Source organism: Macrobrachium nipponense, chromosome 23 (assembly GCF_015104395.2).
Source record: "Macrobrachium nipponense isolate FS-2020 chromosome 23, ASM1510439v2, whole genome shotgun sequence".
NCBI classification, from domain to species: Eukaryota; Metazoa; Arthropoda; class Malacostraca; order Decapoda; family Palaemonidae; genus Macrobrachium; species Macrobrachium nipponense.
The window spans coordinates 80,580,855-80,602,625 of record NC_061090.1 but is presented as its reverse complement, the minus strand read 5'-3'; the positions used below and the strand labels follow the sequence as shown (position 1 = coordinate 80,602,625).

At 38.8% G+C, this 21,771-nt stretch overlaps 2 protein-coding genes across 4 annotated transcripts in view; one reads left to right on the top strand and one right to left on the bottom strand.

The window, feature by feature from the left end:
• LOC135201991 (hepatic lectin-like) overlaps positions 1-7,738 on the bottom strand; it is a 120,696-nt gene extending 112,958 nt beyond the window's left edge. The window contains exons 1-5 of one of the 2 annotated variants that reach the window (XM_064231270.1): positions 6,794-7,725; positions 5,095-5,238; positions 4,561-4,680; positions 3,569-3,736; positions 1,991-2,735 (exon numbers count right to left, since the gene is read on the bottom strand). In XM_064231270.1, the coding sequence (XP_064087340.1) occupies positions 2,482-2,735; positions 3,569-3,736; positions 4,561-4,680; positions 5,095-5,238; positions 6,794-7,064 (957 nt within the window). In that variant the 5' untranslated portion in view covers positions 7,065-7,725 and the 3' untranslated portion in view covers positions 1,991-2,481. Of the gene's footprint in view, positions 1-1,990; positions 2,736-3,568; positions 3,737-4,560; positions 4,681-5,094; positions 5,239-6,793 lie in introns of those variants that run through there. The other variant, XM_064231275.1, reaches the window with a different exon arrangement.
• A 161-nt stretch (positions 7,739-7,899) lies between these two features.
• On the top strand, positions 7,900-21,681 carry LOC135201975 (uncharacterized). 2 transcript variants are annotated; one of them, XM_064231260.1, is made up of 7 exons: positions 7,900-8,540; positions 9,641-9,787; positions 12,727-12,849; positions 17,474-18,073; positions 18,473-18,646; positions 20,686-20,982; positions 21,025-21,681. In XM_064231260.1, the coding sequence occupies exons 1-6, from the start codon at positions 8,300-8,302 to the stop codon at positions 20,931-20,933; spliced, it is 1,533 nt and encodes a 510-aa protein (XP_064087330.1). In that variant the 5' UTR covers positions 7,900-8,299; the 3' UTR covers positions 20,934-20,982; positions 21,025-21,681. The 2 variants fall into 2 exon arrangements, with proteins under 2 accessions (XP_064087330.1, XP_064087324.1); XM_064231254.1 differs by having other exon boundaries at positions 20,686-21,681.
• Positions 21,682-21,771: the final 90 nt, after the last annotated feature.

Here is a 21,771-nt window from a genome sequence, read left to right as displayed (position 1 = left end):
ACAAACACACACACACACACACACACACATATATATATATATATATATATATATATATATATATATATATATATATATACATACGTTCATTTATTTATACATAATGTTTCTCATACATTCTAAATTTGGACTCACATGAAATCTGATCTTTAATCACATATGTTTTTTTTTTTCGGAGGAAGGTTTCTGAATAGTTAAAAAATTTTACTTCTTATGTTCGTCCTCTCTCTCTCTCTCTCTCTCTCTCCACCAACAATCTGAAGAACTAAAATGAGATCTAACCGACTCAGCGAAGAGAGAGAGAGAGAGAGAGAGGCAGCAGGTCAGGCAAAGAAGCAAGATCCCCGTTTAAACTTCAGCCAGAAGTTCGGGACTTCAAATAGGAAGCGATGACATCGGGGGAGAGAAGTGGCAAGAAGTCTTCGTTGCCATTAATGTCCTCTTGTTGGGTCAAATCCAGAGGGCCACATCAGGCCTCTTACTTTCTTCTGAGATATGGATGAAACATATAGAATAATACCACATTATAATCCTGGTCATTTACTAGTCTTTTCGGCCATGATATGCGTGTGTGCGGAATGACCTCTAAGTTCAGACAATGCAAGATTTAATCTTGATACGTGACTAATCAACAATATCTGTATTATAATGATAACGACAGCGAGTTTATTTTCTCTGTTCACAAAAGTTATCGGCGTAATATCTGAAAAAGACTCGTCCCAATTGACATGGGGCGTGAAACCGTTTTTGACAAAGGAAACATCAAAGGACCTTTGTCCTCGTTAATTAATACTGTTTGCGTTAAAGTCGAATAAGCGCGTTTATAATGCGACTTTTATCTCTCCTCCTTTATTTATGACAAAGAGATCTTTTCCATTATCGCTCTCGTAGTAAACAACGTCGAATCGTGTTATGGCGATCTTTCACCACTTCAACTTTGGTGGCTTGGTTTGCTCGTCGCTGAAAGGTGCGCCGGCTTTGCGGCCGCTCCAGAGTCCCGACCTGCTCTACCACGAGCCACGAGCCACGAGCCACCTGCAGCATCGGACCTCCACAGCGTCTCGACAAGAATCGATTCATTACGTTACGGCGTTGGTGGTGAAACCTTGGGAAGTTGTTATTTATTCCTACATTCTCTCGACGCTTTGTAAATTTTGTTGTTGTTGAGAGAGAGAGAGAGAGAGAGAGAGAGAGAGAGAGAGAGAGAGAGAGAGATAATCTAAACAAACAATGTAATCTGAAATTATGACCACTATTTCGAGAGAGAGAGAGAGTTTAAGCAAACAATATACTCAGAAGTTATAACCTTTATTTCGAGAGAGAGAGAGAGAGAGAGAGAGACTCTATGTGGCATTGAGAGTTTCTTTCAAAGACTCCCTGCTAAGCCGAATTACCCTTTAGTGGGTAACAGAATGTTTCCTCTCCACTTCCTCGAACGAGTAACGCCATCGCAGGAAGAGCGTATAACGGCAAAATACCTTCCGAGCAACGATCCTCCTTTGTTGAAATCGCAGCTGCCTCGCTATTCACAAGTCTAATTAAATGGACTTTTCCCTTTAGCGTATTATGTACTTGTTTATTCTCGTCTCATTTATCGCTATGATTAGTGAGGAGTAGGCGTGTGGCGACCCCACTGACTACCTTTGTAAGGTGCAGTTAGCCAAAGCGGCCGCTATGCATGAGCGGTACAGCATCCGATCCGAGTCTGTGGATAGCTGCTACGCGGCCTACTGTCTATAATAGTCTCTATAGCGACTGCTACAGAGTCAAGAGAAATAGGGTGAAGCGAGCCACTTCACTCTTAGACACTTTTTTTAGGAACCATGGGGCTGTTTGCATCCTTCAGGGGTCAGCCTATGCAAAAGGGGATATTGGCGTGAGGTGAACAAAAATGATTTTCTTCAAAAAATAAATAAAAAATAAATAAATTAATTAAAAAAAATAATCTGCAGCTTCTCCATTCATATAGGTTCAGTAAAATTTCCTCTCGTTCTCTGTTGTAAGAAAAGGTTTATTTGCAAATGATTCCTTTACTCGGTAACCGTTCCTATCGTCTTCGTCACCACCACAATGATTCTTATCACTGGATATTTTTTCGCTAAAAGATCGTCATCTAAAATAACATCAAGAGACATCAGTGGCACCATTTGGAAAACTTTTTTTTCTCATTCGTAAACGTTATCATCATCAATATCATGAACGTCGTCATTACCGCCGTCAAAATTTTTCGTCTTATGAAAGGGAATCTACATTGACATTTTTTGCCCAATTCGTCATCTTCATCATTATCATCAATATCAACACATTTTTTCCTCTTATGATGACTATTGCCTTAAATATGCAAATATGAAATACCACCAGACACCTCGAAGAGAGGGACGAATGAGGAGTTTTCTTCTTCATCTTCTTCTTCGCTGCCAAGTTCATTGGAAAATGTTATTTCGCCCCGAAACCGTTCCATTCCTTCGCCCGTCCCCTTTCCTAACACTCCGGTTCAGTTTCGCACACGTACGCCCTTTGTGCCCAGCAGGAGAAATCGGCCAGGGGCGGATCTCCCGACGGCGTCTGTCGCACGATGGCCAGGCAGTGCTGAACGTCGCCGTGCTTGCTGTAGTTGCTGGGCTGCCCTTGACGCCAGTCTTGGCTGTCGGACAAGGAGCGTCCCGAGAGCCACCTCCAGTTCCCCTCTTCCTCTTCGTCGCTTCCCCCGATCCAGGCTCGGTTGAATCGCCCCTCTGGCAGAAGGAAAGAGCGGTAGAGACACACACACACACACACACACACACACACACAGAGAGAGAGAGAGAGAGAGAGAGAGAGAGAGAGAGAGAGAGAGAGAGAGAGAGAGAGAGAGAGAGAGTCGGTTAGCAAAAGCTCAAGGAGGTCATTCACAATGCCTCATCCGACTGCTTTAAAGGAGAAGCGTCTTCAACGATTCCTTTTAAATGTAAAAATACGTTTTCTGGTTTTTGTTTAACTACGAGCAAAAATAAGGTAAATATATTCATATTTTGCAGTGGCGAATGATGCCACTTTTTGCAATATTGAGGCAATTTACAAATGACCTGTTGATCAAAATTAATGTTTAGTTTGTTTCCCTTTTATATACTTTGAATTTCTTACTTCTGCCCTTTCAAACCCAAAGCAAGAGGGGGGAGGGGGCGACTTTCTCCCATTATTAGATCTCCTATCCTTACTTTCACCTTTTTTTTCTCTCTCTCTCTCTCTCTCACTCTGTATCCGAACATATCCCAAATTCTTCTTCTAACACTCCCAGTAGTATCTCGTAAAGAAAATCGATGAAAACATCGTAATTAAAAGTGGGACTGTTATCCCAACAATGAAGCGAAGTGTGAATGTTGTGTGTGAATGAACAGATAAAATACGGAAGCTGTTGAGATGAACTGTTTGCTCGGAATATGGCGCCTGGGACGAATTAAAAGGATGAGATTTGCAGTGATACAGAATAAAAAAAAAAGAAAAAAAGGTTGGCAAAGGTAAAGAGAGGGAACAGCATGCATGATTGCATGATAGTGGTTTTGTCATGCGGAGAGAATGAAAGACTTACTGATTTTCTTGAGGGCTCGGACAAGCTCCTTGGGATTTTCGGGTTCTGCAAGATGACCTCGGAGTTTATGACAAGCCGAAATAGCCTCGTGCCATTCGAGTTTGTCCTCGTAGGCCACGTGGAAGCATTCGCTCCCGACGGGGAAATACGGGTCCTTGCACCTCGTACCTGAGGGTAGACAAGGAAAAAGAAGTTGGCGGCGGAAATACTCAGCGTATATTCACTTAGACGTAGATGTTTTTGCATTTTGTTTGTATGTAAATTATTGGCCGGTGTGATTATTATAATAACTAGCATGTATGGAAAAATATAACACGATGTCTATAATGTAATAAATAATAAAAAAAAAATGCGCCAAAGAGAAGTCAAGTAACATATAAAGATAAAAAAATCAATTAAAACAAATGAACAAGATGGAAACATTAATACAAAGCAGTTGTGGCGGTAATAAAAACAAGCCATAAGCAATGGTACACAACACTCAAATTCCATGAGAGCCTTTCTGGAAGGAGACAAGACAAATTCAGCTTCCAGGCAATTGATCACAAACCCAGTACTGTAAATCCCATGGCATATACGGCAACGGCACAGCCTAAGGATTGGAAACGTTAGCGATAGGCATAAAAAAGTGGCATCTAAGAGGATTTACTTACGTACCACAACTAAAACTACACTTAGCTAAGGGTGAAGAATACTTCTTGAACAAAGCAACGAGTTACCTTTTCAGCAGTGTTTAATGGTGCTAGATGAGCCAGCATATATAGGGTAGAAATTGTGATAGGTAAGCACTAACATTTCCTAACTGAGCTTATTCTAAAAAAAAAAAAAACGAAACGGTTCAACTTATACTCGCTTAAGAGTACTCAAATTATGTTTCGTTATTTCATTAAATGCACCATGTCGTTCATGGTTCCATTTTGCGAAAAAGCATGACATTTATTCAGAATCGCAAGCGGGAACACCTGAAAATAGCAAATGCATTCATTCCTTACTCGCTCTCTTCTTTCTGGAATCCTGGGCGTCAGCCATCACGTGAATGGTTTTCATCCTACGCAGACTCTCCCTCTGCATCTCCATATGAAGCAACATCGACTGCAGCAATCCTCTGATATCTGGAACAAAGGACATTTTCACAGGATGTTGACCAAAACCCTTCGAGTTCAATGGTCAACAACATTTGACGCGCATCTTCGACGAGTGATGCAGGTCTGGTTACGTTATCTACTTTGCATTTTGTAATAAAGGTACATGGGATGTAACTTAGGCGTCGATATGCTTTGTTTAACAAACAAATAATTTTATTATGTGACAATGATCCACAGAGCGCCGAAATTGTTTCATTTCACCAATATTTTCAAATCTTTGCATAAGCAATGACAAACTGCTCATGTACACAGAATTTCTACGAGCCAAGCGTAACCTCTCTTTGTACGTGAGAGCGTGTTTGTGTGTGCGCTAGCGTGTTTGTCTGTGGTGCGTATTTGTTCGTATGTGTGTGTGTGGGCGTGTTTTTTTTCATCACATACCTTCGTCGAGATGCTTCTGAAGCATCTTCCTAGCAACTGTTTCCTGAAGGTCAACCAGCGTCTCCTGGGCAACGATGTTGCTGTAACCAAGATTCCGCTTCTTCCTGCATCGCTCTTCGTTGTCTTCGTCGAAGATCCTTCCGTCTGAGGAGGAAGAGAAAGGAAACATCAATTTCCACATTCGTTATGAATATATAAGCAGAGTAGGGTTGTTTTTTGCCTTTCTCCAGCTGCCTTCCTCTTGTCGCTTTGTGAATTTGGACTCGTTAACACGTCCAACTCCACTGGGAATTTATAATTGGCAAATGTTTTCCAAGAGCCAGCAACTCGCAAGATCACGAAATGAATAGGTTGGCAGTGACCCTCAGAATCAACTTCAATCTGAGAGCGCCTTCCCCTGCTGCTGCCACCGACACAGAATTTTATGACCTTATTATCCAAATCGGTCATGAAAGGGAAAAGTGAAAAATTTTAATACTGTTTCCGGATTTATCTTGAAATACATGAAAAACATTTTCTGGTCCAAATTCCGAGGAAGTCGAAAACAGACACGTGTGATCACGCAATACATCAATAACAACGTAAGGGATGCTCTGGGGTGTATTTCTGTAATGAAATATTCCTCTCACTGATTGCACGATTGTCATTAAGGGTAAAATACTTCAATTGCAAACAATCCTTTTTCCCGTAGAAGTGTCCCCGTCATCCTAAACAGTTCTGCGAGTAATTGTTTCAGTGACAATGTGAAATCATAACAAATCTTACTGCCGCACCGCATTGAGTAAATAACTTGTTCTTTTGAACACTAAAGAGATGAAAAAGGAGAGAAAGAAATCTGCATGAACTATACTGCGATCAGGGTCACAAATTTGGCCAAAAGCCTCGCCACAAAACATCCAATGGTGTCAGGGAGATAAGGGGCTCTCTTTATCTAGAAAGGATAAAAGGTTAAACAGTACTGAAAGAAAACGACAATGCAGTATATAGAACGATCAAAAAGAAAGGATCCTGTTCCGCATCTGATAGAAGGGCGTCATCTCAACTCGGATCAAGAAAACGAAGCAATTCTTGAGTGCGCCTTGCTTAACTAACAAGAAAAATAGACGATTCCATATTTTATGAATAACTTATGCAAAGTTGCATCTCGACAGTATTTATAATGGATGACAACAAGGGAACCTAGATTTCGCCAGTACACAAGACTCCGGGCACAGAAATGCCTCGCCGACGGCATGGGCCTAGCAAGCTCACCCTAAATACCTTGCTAAGAAATGGGAGAACACCCGAGGATTGAGAGAGGAACGGTACATCGTAAGCATAAGAGGTCGGGAAGGATGTTGAGGGGCTTTCTCTGCATTGTATGAAGCAGCTGATGCTGGTTATGGAAGATCTTTGCACTCGGGTTTCATTCTTGATTCAGCAGTCAGGAAATGATCGTAGATGTGACTTTGTTCCCTTTTCTCTGGAGCCAAATTCTATCTGAGGAACTGGCTCTGTTCATACATATTATATATATATATATATATATATATATATATATATATATATATATATATATATATACACACACACACACACACACACACACACACATATATATATATATATATATATATATATATATATATATATATATATTCATTTACATTATCGTCATCTTATCACAGCTAAGATTGCAAAAGAGAAAACCTTGTTTTACCTTTCCTGAATCTTTTCTTGATCATATCTGTCAGATTCTCATTGATGACGTCAATTGCCTCCTTGTTCCCGGAGAGATAGTTTTGGAACCTGCGGGTCTTCGTCTTGTTCCCGAAGGAGGAGGGCGTCAGCGCGGCGTACAGGGTCGGCAGAAGGACGTGCTGCATCAGGAAGGTCGTCTGCAACAGGGAATTGTTCAGGAGGGGAGACGCTTCGCCAGAGGTGGAAGGCGGTAAGTGGTGAGCTGGAAAGTCCACCAACTGATGCGCCATTGTTTTTGTGTTTTTTCCCTGAGATATCTAGGCGCACTTGTCTGAAAAAGTTTCACTCGCTTTAAGGTTCAAAAGGCCAGGCTTGCTTGCTGGGTGAAAGAACGGGCTTGATTTAGACGCAAAAGACATGGAATTTTTGACTATTCACAACACTTGAGGTCTTCTCGACGGCGCCATAACACAACGGGTCCTGCTTGGCGGTTTTTTCGTTATAGACTATCAGCAGAACATGCAGCCCATTTAATGTCACTCATTTGCCTTTTCTTTCTAGCGTGTTTTGGTGAGCTTTCTTCAAAATAAGGCCCTGAACTACCTCGAAGCAAGTATATTACGATCCAACGACTGAAGCATGAAATCGAAACCACACTTATCAACTGCTATTTCCCATATCGCCCTTTCCTGTGGGAGGGAATGCCGTCAAAAAATGTCAAGCAGCTAGATTAGCCGTGACACTTGACACGCTCAGAGATGTAGTAATGAGCTGCTCTGACAAGCCAAGTGCAACTACACCCGGTCGTCTTCAAGCCAGACACTGTACACTGTGTACAGCTCTGGAAGTTTTGCGTAAAAGCTGTGACGGCATCATGGGGGTTTGGCCGATAATCTGATCACTGAATGATGGACTGCAAGCAGGTCATGAAACTGAGAAACCCAGATGGATATTGTACAGTCCCAGCATCGGCTGATGTGTACTAAGAATACACAAACCCTGATAAAATATTCAGTGTGAGTGCACTAGAACGTTCCGTCCTCTAGTAGTTTTTCTCTCTCTCTTTCTCTCTCTCTCTCTCTCTCTCTCTCTCTCTCTCTCTCCCTCTCTCTCTGTGCGTCTTTTCATTGATTCAACGACGAGTTCATTTCACAGTTGTTACAGGCAAGAGTGAAAGGGAACTATCGTTAGATGTCATTGGCGATATTTTCTGGGGTCAAACCGTGTCTGACTAAATTGAACTAACTCAAGTGGATATTAAGTTTCGTTTGCAGTCATCGAAAGTAAAGAATAGTCTGTTTGTGAGTGAAAAGTGACTAAAGGCCTCTGCCGGGCCACTTCTCTTTTTCTCTGTCCGTGCTGGATCTTTCTCAGTCTAATATCAAAGTCATAAAATGACCCCAGACATTTCAGGAACTACGAATCAAAAATAACAGGCAAAAAATAAGACCAACCTCTGAAACTGGGCCTTTCATTTTCACAAAAACTGAATTTTGTCGGAGGGGGTCAAGAGTTAACTTTCAAGATGCTAGCCGGCCTCCCGGAAGGTGTGTTCCAGAACCATATGGTACACCACCCTCTCCTCCAGTACCAAATGCTTTTCCCGAGCCTCCTGATGTCGATCGCCAAACCGCCGACCGGCGACGATGATAGCATGAAGGACCACGAGGAGAAGGTTAACCCTATGGACCACCTGCGATTCTCTGCTCTTGCCAATCAGCTGGCTATTACTCAGATTAACCAGGTGCTGATGGATCTCGTCAAGGGTAAGGTGATTGCTGAGTTGAGATGTAGTTAATGAGGCAGCTCGTCAACGGTAAGAGGATTGCCGGGTCGATGTTCAAGTATAGATGATCTTGTCAAAGGAAGACGAAAGCTATGTTGATAATTACTTAAACGCACGGCTGTTTAAGAGGCAAAAGTTATTCACCTTCGATGATCAGCCATATATGTCATACCCGACTGGGCAAAAAGTGTAAGAGGGAATAAAATGATCATAAATACCGCACGGTAAAACTAACATGTGAGGCTTTTACTGAAAGTGATACAGCAGCGTTTGAGAAAGTCGCTCTTCGTATGAACGGGAATAAAACATCTTTCACACTACTCAGTGTCGTTCGAGCTTCGGAATTTACCAATTTTATTTGCCGGAAGTGCTTCTCACTACACTCCTTGCCCCTCATCCCTTAAGTTTGTTTTGTTCCTACTTTCTGTGATCCCTGGATGAATAAATGAATAGATCAAATAAATAATCTATACCCGTAAGGAATATAGCTTCAACATTTTTAATTTGTTCCAATTCTGCTGAGAAAGACTATATCAACGGCATTGCGTGCTAGAATAGTTCGGTATTCACGTTACGATGCTAAGAAACGTCTTTCCACAAGTGATTCTGAGATGAAAGGTGACGTTAACGTGTCAAGTGAAATGTCAAGTCTTTCTTTCTTGATGGTGCGAAACCTAAGCAAAATTGGGGGTTTAGAGAAACCTTGGGCGGGGACGAGTCCTAGAGAATTGAATAAAATATATGATTTCTCCTCATGTGTATATATATATATATATATATATATATATATATATATATATTATATATATATATATGCTAGAGAAATGAATAAAATATATGATTTTTTATATATATATCTATATATATATATCATATATAATATATATATATATATATATATATATAAATATATATATATATATATATATATATATATATAAATATATATATATATATATATATATATATATATATATATATATATATATATATATATATAATGTTTTGCAATGCTTGTACATAGGTCTAGACCCATCAGACCAAAGTGTTGATAAATCTGACGAAGCCTTTTCCCCGCAGATACTCCAGGAGACGACCTCAAGAAGCTGAAAGAGAGTCAGGGTGCTTTCATGCAACTGGTCAGAGATGGGTTTGCTCAGATCAGCCAGGAATTGGTCAAGAGCACATCCATATTTGCAAACAACACAAAACTCCTGAGCGGACAAGGTAAGGGACCTTCTTTCCAGGAAGTTTGGGAAACTGACTGAAATTGAGAAACTCTGCTCCGTTCCAGGATTCGAACTCAAATAAAGAGGAGTCACTTGGCAGAGCTCTTCCGACATGCTGTGGCGATGGAACTTATGAAATCTGGTGCTGTAAAATGGAAATCCAATGTGACACTGCAAATACACGCTTCATTATTGAGTCATTAGGACTCCCACTTGGTACAGCTACGCAGAGGGCGAAAATATTTCAAACCTGACACATATCGAGATTGCTTCATACGACTTCGGTCATTAATATTAACAGACATCCGTTTAAGATGAGGGCACGAAGCATGCTAATGAATTTTCGGGCCTAATTCCTCTAAAAAGTTTCCAATAACGGCCAGAGGTCATATTATAAGCATGAACATTTTTGAGAAAATGACGAGAAAGATCCATAAAATCTAAAGTATCTCTGTAAAGCTACTTAATTAATATCTGGAAAGTGAACTTGCTGTGAGCCACTTCCATTTTTATATAGTTTTCTTTTTTAAGTGTTGTCATCAAAAATGTTCAATAAGACTGAAAGGAAATAGTTCATTTGGGTCATTAAATGTTTTAAACCATAGAATAACTATACCCGAGTAACTGTTTAAAGAATTAGTCCTGAAGAAAGAGAAGTGCTATAATTCTCTTACTCAAAACTTCGGAGAGAAATGTGATTCAGTATTTTAAGATCAATTTCCAGAATAATTAATTTTCAATGTTCAGAGCTTTCAGGCGTACTGGGATAGTGTCACGGCTTCGAAGGAAACTATACATTATATATATATATTATATATATATAATATATATATATATATATATATATATATATATTTCTACACATCACCACATATGAACAATTAAGAGATTGGGTGTACATCCTGACCAGTTTCGACTTTATTTCGTGGTCATTAACGAGGGACTGATACATAACAATAGAAATCACAATATACTAAATACAAGGGAGGGCAGTACCTACGGACTAAGATACCAACCGGCTGGGGGAAAAAATCCCTACGTGAAAGGTGTCAAAGGTGGAGGGGCAATACTATGTTTACAAATATGGTAACCCTTTTCCATATATATCAACTACTTTCCTTAAAATTTCAACATTTTACACATTTCTTTATAAATTATCGTAAATGATGTATTTTACACATGCCTTGACTGATATTCATAATATGCCAATATCTTTCTGTCATACAACTATACTGAATGATATTCCTTTCCGGTGCATCATTAGAACAAGCAATCCTTTTTGCCCTTGCCCAGTTGATTGTATGACTGTTCTCGTTGGCACGTGGAAAAATGATACTGTTCACCCATGCATGTCTCGGTTCTTATGCTATTCTAATGTCTTCTTCAGTGTTTTCCCAGTTTGGCCAATATAAAAGTTATCACCAGAGAAACATGGAATTTCATACACATACTTAATACAGTCGGGGACAGTTTTTTATAAGTACATGTTTATTGTTTCATTGTTCTTAAATGAAATATCAACTCTAAGATTCTAAAGAGGATGGGGATATCTTTCATATCATTATTATATAGTAGTACAAGCAGGTGTATTTTTTGCCGCTTCTGGTGCATTGTCTTATACATAGTTAGGATATCCCATACATACATACATATATATACATATATATATATATATATATATATATATATATATATAAAATATATGTTTAAGTCATATCACATTACATTGATTCATATACATACATCGAGCTGCTGCAAATGTCCTTTAATATCTAATTCGCTCTACCTCGGAATTAATATATTTTCATATATGCTTAACTGAAGGGGAATTTTTATTAGATGATAATAGAATTGTTGGCGCCCAGGCGCGAACCCAGGACACCATACAAATCCAGGAACGTCAGTGAAGCTTTTACCCACTCCACAACTGCAAGAGGCTATAAGTTAATGCCGTCTCTCACTCTCAAATACCTTTCGCACTCAGGTATTCGCTGATTTAGAGCCAGCATTAGCCCACCTCGACCTCGGTAGAGTTGTAGTGCTTTTGACAGTACGTAGCCATTAATATAAGTCATATCACGTTACCGTGATTCATATACATACATCGAGCTACAAATGTCCTTTAATATCTAATTCGCTCTACCTCGGAATTAATATATTTTCATATTTGCTTAACTGAAGGGGAATTTTTATTAGGCTGTCTTAAGCACTACAACACTACCGAGGTCAAGGTGGGTTAATGCTGCTCCAAATCAGCGAATACCTGAGCACGAAAGGTATTTGAGGGTGAGAGACGGCATTAACTTATAGCCTCTTGCAGTGGTGGAGCGGGTAAAAGCTTCACTGACGTGCCTGGATTTGTATGGTGTCCTGGGTTCGCGCCTGGGCGCTGACAATTCTATTATCGCCTAATAAAAATTCCCCTTCGGTTAAGCATATATGAAAATATATTAATTCCGAAGTCGAATGAATTAGATATTAATATTAAAGGACATTTGTAGATATATATATATATATATATATATATATATATATATATATATATATATAGTATATGTGTCACCGTGAAGGTGGACCATTGGAAAAGTTGTAATTCATTACAATTCTTTATTTCCTACGTTTCATAATAACTTTATTATATCCTCAGAGAATCTTATGCAAAGAAGGCAGAAGATTCCCTGAGGATGTAATAAAGTTATTACGAAACGTAGGAAATAAAGAATTATAATGAATTACAACGTTTCCAATGGTCCACCTTCATGTTGATATACATGTACATACATACATACATACACACACACACATATATATATATATATATATTATATGTATGTATGTATGTATATATATATATATATATATATTATATATATATATATATATATATATATATATAGTGTTTCTCAATAAAATCTTACGAGGAGTCTTTCCCTACAGAGAAAAAGCTCGTGACACTGCATGAGGTAGCAGACAAAGGGTTCATTGAAACCCTGTCAATGACTGTCGACCTGCAAAATTTCGTCAAGGAACTCTCTAACGCCACGACTTCAGATGCTAAAGGCAAGTGTCTAGTATACATAAGGGAAAGCCATCTGCTACTAATAAAGAATTTATTCCAAAAGCATTTCACAAATCTGTTTAATTCATCAAATGCCGGATGCTGATTGGAGATGGTCCCAAAGATGGGCAATGCGAGAGTAACTGTCTCAGTCACCCTTCATATCCCTAAATGGGGGATCATCTACAGCGTATCAATACCGGTCCCTCATCCACCCGAGTCAAAGTAATAGGGTCTGCTCAACTCGGCGGGGGGGGGGGGGGAGGGCGGAGCTAATACTGTGACGTCACGTGCTCCTCCATTGAATTACTTAAAGAACCTTTAGTTTTTACACATTTAATCCATATCGCAAGGTTTTTTTTTTTAATCTTAATAAAATCTGTAAAGAGGTCACATGCTTGATGTTTTTTAATACCCATTCAAAGTATATAGGGTCTGCTCAATTCGGCAGTGGGGGCGGAGCTAATACTGTGACGTCACAAGAGTAATTTCTGCTTCTCCACTGAATTACTTAAAGAACCATTAGTTATTACACATTTGATCCATATCACATGGGGTTTTTCATAAGATCTTGATAAAATGTGTAAAGAGGTCACATGTTTGCTGTTTTTTAATACCCATTCTTTCATTTAGTCACCAAGCCTTGTTTTATTTCACATAAAATTTACCAGTTTCAACACACATTGCTACTTCAGCTTTCTTTGTATGTTTACTCTTTACTTATTTATTTACTTTCCTATGTACTGGTTTACTGTATTCTCTTCAAGTCCATTTTTTATAACATGACAACTCTCTCTCTCTCTCTCTCTCTCTCTCTCTCTCTCTCTCTCTTTCATGTATATTATCAAGATTATAAATAATTCTTAAGAAATGTATTTAGTTCTGTCTCTCTTTCATGTAGTAATATTATCAAGATTATAAAGAATTCTTAAGAAATGTATTTAGTTCTTTCACTGTGTTCATACCTCACTTTGAAAAGCAACTTTTTTTTTATTTATGCTAAAAGTTAGAATGATAGATTAATTATATTTTCCAAGTCTTATTATGAATACTAATTATCATGCAATAAATACAAAGAAAATGTGGATACAGGCAATGTAAAAAAATGGCAGTTGCATTTGCACGACTTGACCACAAAAAAGAAAAAAAAGAAAAAGCATAAGAATTACATCATATACGATATAAGGTATCAAAGGAATAAATGATGAAGACAGTGATACAGGAAACACATTTCCAGCAAATTTCTCATTAGCACTTCATATCACAAATATGTATACTTCCGAACACATAAGTTTACATATAACACAAACTGTATGCATAAAGGTATTAATTATGCATGGCTCAAACGATTATAATACTTTCGGAAAAAAGTACAAAAAGGTATTCTCCAGTCTGGCTGGATGTAACTGATGACGTTACACAAGGGACGGGACTAGATTTCAGATCTCCCATGAACGCATAATTTTTTATAATTTTTGCGTGCGTAGATATTTTTTTCTGTGCGCGATTATGGGTTTGAAAGTAATTGTGATTGTAATGTGTCATATACCAATTAAAGGGCATTCTTTGTACTTTTACATAGTATATGGCAAAATGTAAAAAGATGAATAATTATTTAAGAAAAATGTGGTAAATATTTACATAAAATTAAAAAATTTTGGTCCGTCTTTGACCTAGAATTCCTCGAAAATTTCTGAGAACACCTGTCAATTTTATTTATGCATTATATTGTAAATTTTATCAGCTTTCTAATCCATTTTTCAGTTTCTTTCTATCATCATTCCTTAGTCAGATACGCTACGAAACGTAAATGTATGTAGGTTGACGGATGAAGTAATTGCACATTTTTGTGTGCGTAGATAATTTTTTGTGCGCCCTTGTGGGTTTGAAAGTAATTATAATTGTAATGTGCCATATATCATTTGAAAGAGCATTCTTTGTACTTTAACGTAGTATACGGCAACATGTAATAAAAGGAAAATCTATATAAAAAACGCCATCGCAAAAATAGTTATATAAAAATGTTACCGTAAATATAGTTTCATAAAGATATGGTCCTTTTGTAACCAATGACGTTTCACAAGGGGCGGGGATAGGTTTTAGTACCGCCTCGTGAGCAGACCCTGTATACTTTGACTCTGATTCAACCTACCGCATCCCACCCACCAACCCATCCACTCTCTCTCTCTCTCTCTCTCTCTCTCTCTCTCTCTCTCTCTCTTTACAATCACATTAATCTTACCTACAATCTCGAGCTGCCTGAGTATTAGAGTAGTATGAATGGCTGATATAAATGTGCAAAAATCAAAAGCAGCGAGGACTTTTGAAGAACCAATCGATGAACATCTAACTGTCGCGGATCATAATATTAAACGTATTCCCTATCACTTAGAAAATGTTGCCTCTCTATAATTTAAACCTTGAAACCGAATACGTCGGAAATACTTGTATAGATCTGCGTAACCACGGCGTCAGAAACGTTTGCCTCAATAATTGTTTAAGAATTGATTTGCTGAAGCAATGACAGGGTTTCCTTAGTTAGTAAGACAACCAAATTATAAAAAAAAAAATCCGAACGACAGGGTCATACCCATCATATATGCGTGCCCTTGCCTATTGTCCAAAGCGAGAACTGACTATAGGAATAAAATCCAAAATATGAGAAAACATTGTTGTAAAAACAGACCATCAAGAAGCAGCCTAGATGCAGCGGCAACATACAACAACTTGCAACATACAACAACTTACATGGTAGTCAACAGATTTCTTAATACATAGTAACAGGACTATTTGAATGCAAATGAGAAAGGGAGGATAGATCAAAAGAGGGCTGATGACAGGGCTGCAAAAATCAACAAGGATTTTGACGAAATTCAGTGTCAACGTTTTCTCCAACAGAAACTTTCATAGTGTTGCATCTGACTCTGCAGCTTCCAGCCTCAATTTCTTGTCTAATTACATAGCTTTGTAACTGCACCTGTCTTTTTTCTGACTTCTTGCATCGCACCAACCCTGAAGGTATTGATGAACCATGGAGACTTATTCTAAAACACGCTTCACTTTCATCATAAAAGCTTTCAAATGATATTTTTCGGTGTATTATTTTGTTTTCTTTCGGTTCCATCATCGACTTTCTCTATGTGCACACGCAACATTTTCCTTTGCTCCACTTTTCACACTATTGTTTCTTAAAAAACAATTGAATCACACGCTCTCCACTTCGTCGACTCACGTAGCTACTGCACATACCCTGCCACCTTTCCGTACCGTCCATACTCCTCAGTCAAATCGTACCACACACACACACACACACACACACACATATATATATATATATATACACACACTATATACACACACACACACACACACATATATATATATATATATATATATATATATATATATATATATACACACACACACACACATATATATATATATATATATATATATATATATATATATATATCTATATATATATATATATATTCCCCTTCCTCCCATGAGGAAATTGATCCATAGGTGTTATCCTTCAAAGTCTTAGCTTAGGATAACGATGTTATCTACTGCCCAGGATGATTAAAGGGATCATGTGCCTATATCTTCCGGTATACTCTGTTGAACACCTCCTATCAAGCACTATTCAGACCAAATGTTGCTTAACTCTCGGATTTTGAGACCATAGTATCGCAAGCACCATAAAAAAATGATTTATTGTCTCATGATGTCAGTTCTAGTCTAATATCATTTTAGTAAACACCATTTCAAAGACATGACCAATGATCCTGTGGCAGGGGCATAAGAATCCTACCTTCGTAGGTCCTGCGTGTCGTAAAAGGCGACTAAAAGGACAACTGCTGCCGAGCAGTATTACTTTTTAGTAAAAAGTCAGGCCAACCGCCAATAACCGTTAAAACAGCTGACTTGCAGCCATATTTTTCAGTAAAAGGCTAGGCCCACCGCCAGTAACTGTGGTTGATGACAGCAAAGGCATGCGGTCGTAAAAACTCCTTTTTGCCAAACAATAAACCGTGCCTGATGATGCCTTTGATAGAAGGCCGTGGAGAAGGCGCATCAGGCAACCGACCGCTTAATATCGGTGGGAAAGAAGAAGAAGAATTCAAAGACATGACTAATGATATCATTCTTATTTTGAGTATTCAAAAAGGCTCAGTACAGTTTTCACTTCTAATAGTTTTATGCACGAGCTATGTCATGCATTACCATGCACGACAGGGCATTTTATTCCTAATGTGCAACCAAAGGATCAATCACAAAGCTAAAAGGTATCCTGATTTTATATCAATAAAAGATCATTCATCTTTCGTACTAGATGTTTGGAAAAATAATTTTCCAGCTATTTTCCATTAGAAATAATCTCAGCCACTCTGCTGAACTTTCGTCTTTTTCAAGTACCTTATGAATGGTTTTCTATCTTCATTCCTGCGTACTACTGGGCTTCCGCCATGGGGTAGATCTGCGAATATAGAATTCTAGTGTCTGCTTCAAGTTCACATATATGTATGCACAATTACTAGAATTTATTTTTCAGTGTTGTTAAATGAGATTATCAACCGGTCCATTCTGTTCTGATAAACCTTTCTGTTGTGTTTTGAATTGCAGAACTTCACGGGATGTTGGCATCGATCGGAGACACCCTCGCAAAGGTCCACTACGTCGTAGGCAACATAACAAATGATTCGTTGTGTTGTTCTAAAAGTGATACACCACTAGTCTTAGAAAACGGAGTCTTCCCACCGACAGAAGCTCCCCCATTCACGCAGGACATTCTCACCGATATTCAGGGAGAGCTGCGGAACTTGTCAAAGGTTCTGACCGAGTTCATTGGCGTCACTAAAAGCAGAGAGGTGGACAGAGACATGGTGAAGGTCCTCATTGAAAAATGCTCTAACGCTTCCATCGGGGAAACAGAGGTCGATCTCAGCAGCGTCACCAAGGCCATTGAGGAAGCATTTGCCAGAAATACTGGGCTGATTCAGCCGCAAGTGAAAAACATCAGTGAAGACCTTGCACAGGCTAATTTCGGTCTGGTAAAGACACAAACAGACCTGAAAGAGATTCGAGACCTTCTGACGACTGACTACGGTAAAAATGATGTTGGTCTCCAGAATCTGACAACACTGACATTGTTGCATTTTGCTGATCTCGCTGCTAAGATTGATAGCCTGTATAACGTCTCGATTCCTACGGGAAGGTCCAAAGGTAAGAGTAACACGAAAGAAATTTTATGAGGTGTATTCTTCAAAATACAGACTTGATGTTTTAGGTGTGTCATGAAGCAAATTCCTACATACCACATTTTCCCTATAATTATTTACTTGTCACTCAAAAATTATTAAAATATACTCATTCATTTTCTAATCCCTACTCAAGTAACTCGTTTCGTAATAAAAAAAACTTAATAAATATGCCTCATGAATATATTTTAATCCTGTTAATTCCGACGATTACAGTATTTGACTTGTATTGTTCTAATGTAAGTAAATAAGCACACATGTGAGTGCGTGTGAATGTGTTTTGGTGCATGTACGTATATTCACGCAACCCTTATGGCGTATGGTTTCTGAAGACATGCCCACCAACTTGATGCACGTTTTCCAGATGCAACCAATTGCCCTGACCAATACTTCGCCGTGGATGAGGAATGCTTCCATGTTGCAACAACTCAGCAAGTCACCTTCGAAACAGCTCAAGCGACTTGTGATCGCTACAACAGTTACCTTGCCGAGCCAAAGTCATTGCTGACATTTCTCTCAGTCATGGAAACACTTCAATGTAAGTACTAAATCAGAGCCTGCAGCTATAAAGCTTTTCTTGATATAGAATATAGAATTTCGGCCCAGGGCCAAGCCTCCACCTCCTTCCACCTGTTTATGTGTAGTGAGAATTTCTTGATTTGAGAACTGACAATGACAGAGATATTGGTGTCTGAAGAAGTTTGTCATCAGCTTGCTTTTGGTCGTGTAAAATTGGTCGTGTAAAATTGGTCGTGTAAAATTGGTCGTGTAAAATTGCCGGGGACAAAACGAATAAGTTTTGTCCAAGAAGCTTCTATTTAGTTGTAATATAAGTACATGAATATTTTTTAGTCTATTCACTATAGATTATGAGAGATAATCTATATGAGATATAAGTCAGGTAGAGATATTTCGTCGGAGTTAAAGTCAACACATCAAGAATAAATCTTTGATATCCATATTGCTATTCAAAATGCCGAATGAAGCAACAAGCTCATCCACTTCAGTGGCAGCAGAAATCAGAGTTTGTCTGAATTCGTTTGAGTACATTTTATGAAGCAATTTTTGTTGATCATTTCATCCCAATGGTTCAACATCTTGTTAAACAGCCACGATCCAAGACGTGTCTCCCTCCCTCGTCAGATTTTCTGGCGCCTTCCTTCAGGAGGTCACTTGGCTATTCTCTTCTGTAAAGAAACGCCATTCACTTCCACTGAGACAGTATTGCACGCTGACTGGTTTCCAATCCAGTTGCTTTAATCTTCCTCTCATTGGTTACTCTATCCTGCCACTTCAGTTTTAGTATCCTCTTCAAAATTAATGATGCAGCAAATGTGACCAGTGCCCTATCTACCAAGACTGAGCTTCTACTTCATGTTGTATCCTTACATCAATATTTGCCCAACCATATCAACTCCTATTTTACTGTGTACCACCAGTATAGAATAATGAATCATTGGTTGAACAGTCAAAATGCAGACAATGCTTTTCTTATCATATCGTCAATCACACAGAATAATGAAAGATCTCAAGTCACTTCATCAGTCCATTTCCAGCGATGCAGTCCCACGCAAATGATTTCAGGTTTTGACCAGGTGACAGCAAGCCACGGCTCTCCTTCATCGCTGACCAAACATATCTTACTACACTTGGATTTCCTCTGAACTTAGCATATCAGTACTACAATAAAGCCAGCATAGTCAAAGTCCAATAGACTTCTGGAACATTTCTTTGATCAGATACACATATTTTTTAAGAACAACTCCATGCAACGAAATTTGCAACTAAAATAAATAAATAAAAAATAGATAACATCTCCCATTGCATCACTCCAGCTCCAATTTCAAACGCATCACTCAGTCTTCAATCAACCATAGCTTTACAAAGTTTGCCTTTATGAAAATGAGGAAATATTTACAAACTCCGAAGGAATCCTATTAGATCTCACGATCTTGATATTACTTGTCAATTGTGCCCTCGAAAATTAAACGCGAGTAGTTAAATTCAGTGTTCCTCAAACTTGAAGAACTCTAGTTCGAGACTGTAGCAGGTCATAATCTATAAAGTTAACCATGTCAATGCGATAACTTTTTCACGCCAATTCTCGTCTGTCACGATAATCTGATCTGTTTACAAATGTGCAGCATTAAAAGAGTGGAAGCAGGTGCTTTAAACAACTACCATGAGTCCATGACATGCCACGGTTTCTCAGGAACATTCATCATTTCGCCTATCTTCCGTATTGATATTAACAGATGTTTTGCAAGACGAACGAACGGAAAATAAAGAAATGCATAGCCGAGTGAATTTCGGAGGATGAGAGACTAAGAAGGCAGTAAAATCATCATTCCAATCCTTACGAAGAGCAACATAACTAAAGCATAATTAAATATGCAAGACGAAAACAACAAGAACAACAGATAAACTATCTAAAACGAGAGATGGCTTCTTTTAGGGACCTGGGTGTTACATTTAGAAGTGGGTCATTGCTATTCTGAATTCATTTTAAAGCTTAGAATTGTTCGTATTATTTTTTTTAAATAAAACATGACTGTTGAACATTTCCTTTCCTTCCAGATAACAAGTCGGTGGATTTGTGGATGGGCGGAAAGGAATCGCGTAAAGAATTTTCCGTTGGCCACGAGGCTTCTATTATCAAGGTCGTTTGGGAATGGATCCGCAAAGGAGATGAGATAGATCACGGCTGGAATTACCAGAGCCCCATAGAAAATGGCAAATGCCTCATGCTCAAGGAGAACGGCTTACAGGATGGCGACTGTGAGGACCTCAAAGGTTTTGTGTGTCAGTCCTCACCACTGACTTAAGTCTCCTCAAGACAAAGGGCAAGGCAGCAGCAGCAGCAGCAGCAGCAGCAGCAGCAGCAGCAGCAGCAGCAGCAGCAGCAGCAGCAGCAGCCTCATTATCCAAGTAAATCAGGTTATTCTGGAAGTTTAACTAGAGTTTGTACCTCTCTTTATTGCACATGGAAAAAAGGAAAGTTTTGGAACCATCCATTGATGAATAAATTAATTTTCAACAATGTGAAGACGATATAAGAATTTGATTTTCCTGCTTAGCTGGACACATTCGTCTCCACAATGAAAATGGCCATGACCATGGTCAAGAAGTGCTGCTTCAATTTTATCTGCTCATAGTACAGATGTAGAACACATATGCTATTTTCATTTAAAGAACAGATGCTGTAGAAGCAGGATTCTTAAAAGGTACTTCGGTCACAGCCCCATCGCTCTCTCTCTTTCTCTCTGTATCGACCAGTCAGTAACTAATTATCTTTTGAATCATCAATACGAAGCGCTTCCATCGTCCCTGCAAGACTTCGAAGATTCATGCAACGTCGCTCTTGATATCTCTAAGGGCATTTCAGATCTGTTATTAAAAGGTTCTGCTAGCGGACCTTCCTGCATAAGGCTTCAGGCCTTCCATGTGTGACCTGACTTCCAAAGTTTTATTATACAATTACTTAATCTGCTCTCTTCTTTATTTGCAATGGTGGCCTTCAGGGCCATCTTCCTTCACTCACTCTGTTCCTGCAATAAAAACCTTACTTGTCCAGTTTGCCGTTTTGCTCATTTACACCTAAACTACTGCCAAGCTCACAGGGCGAATTTCTCTTCCTCACAAGTAGCCCTGTAACGCCTGTCA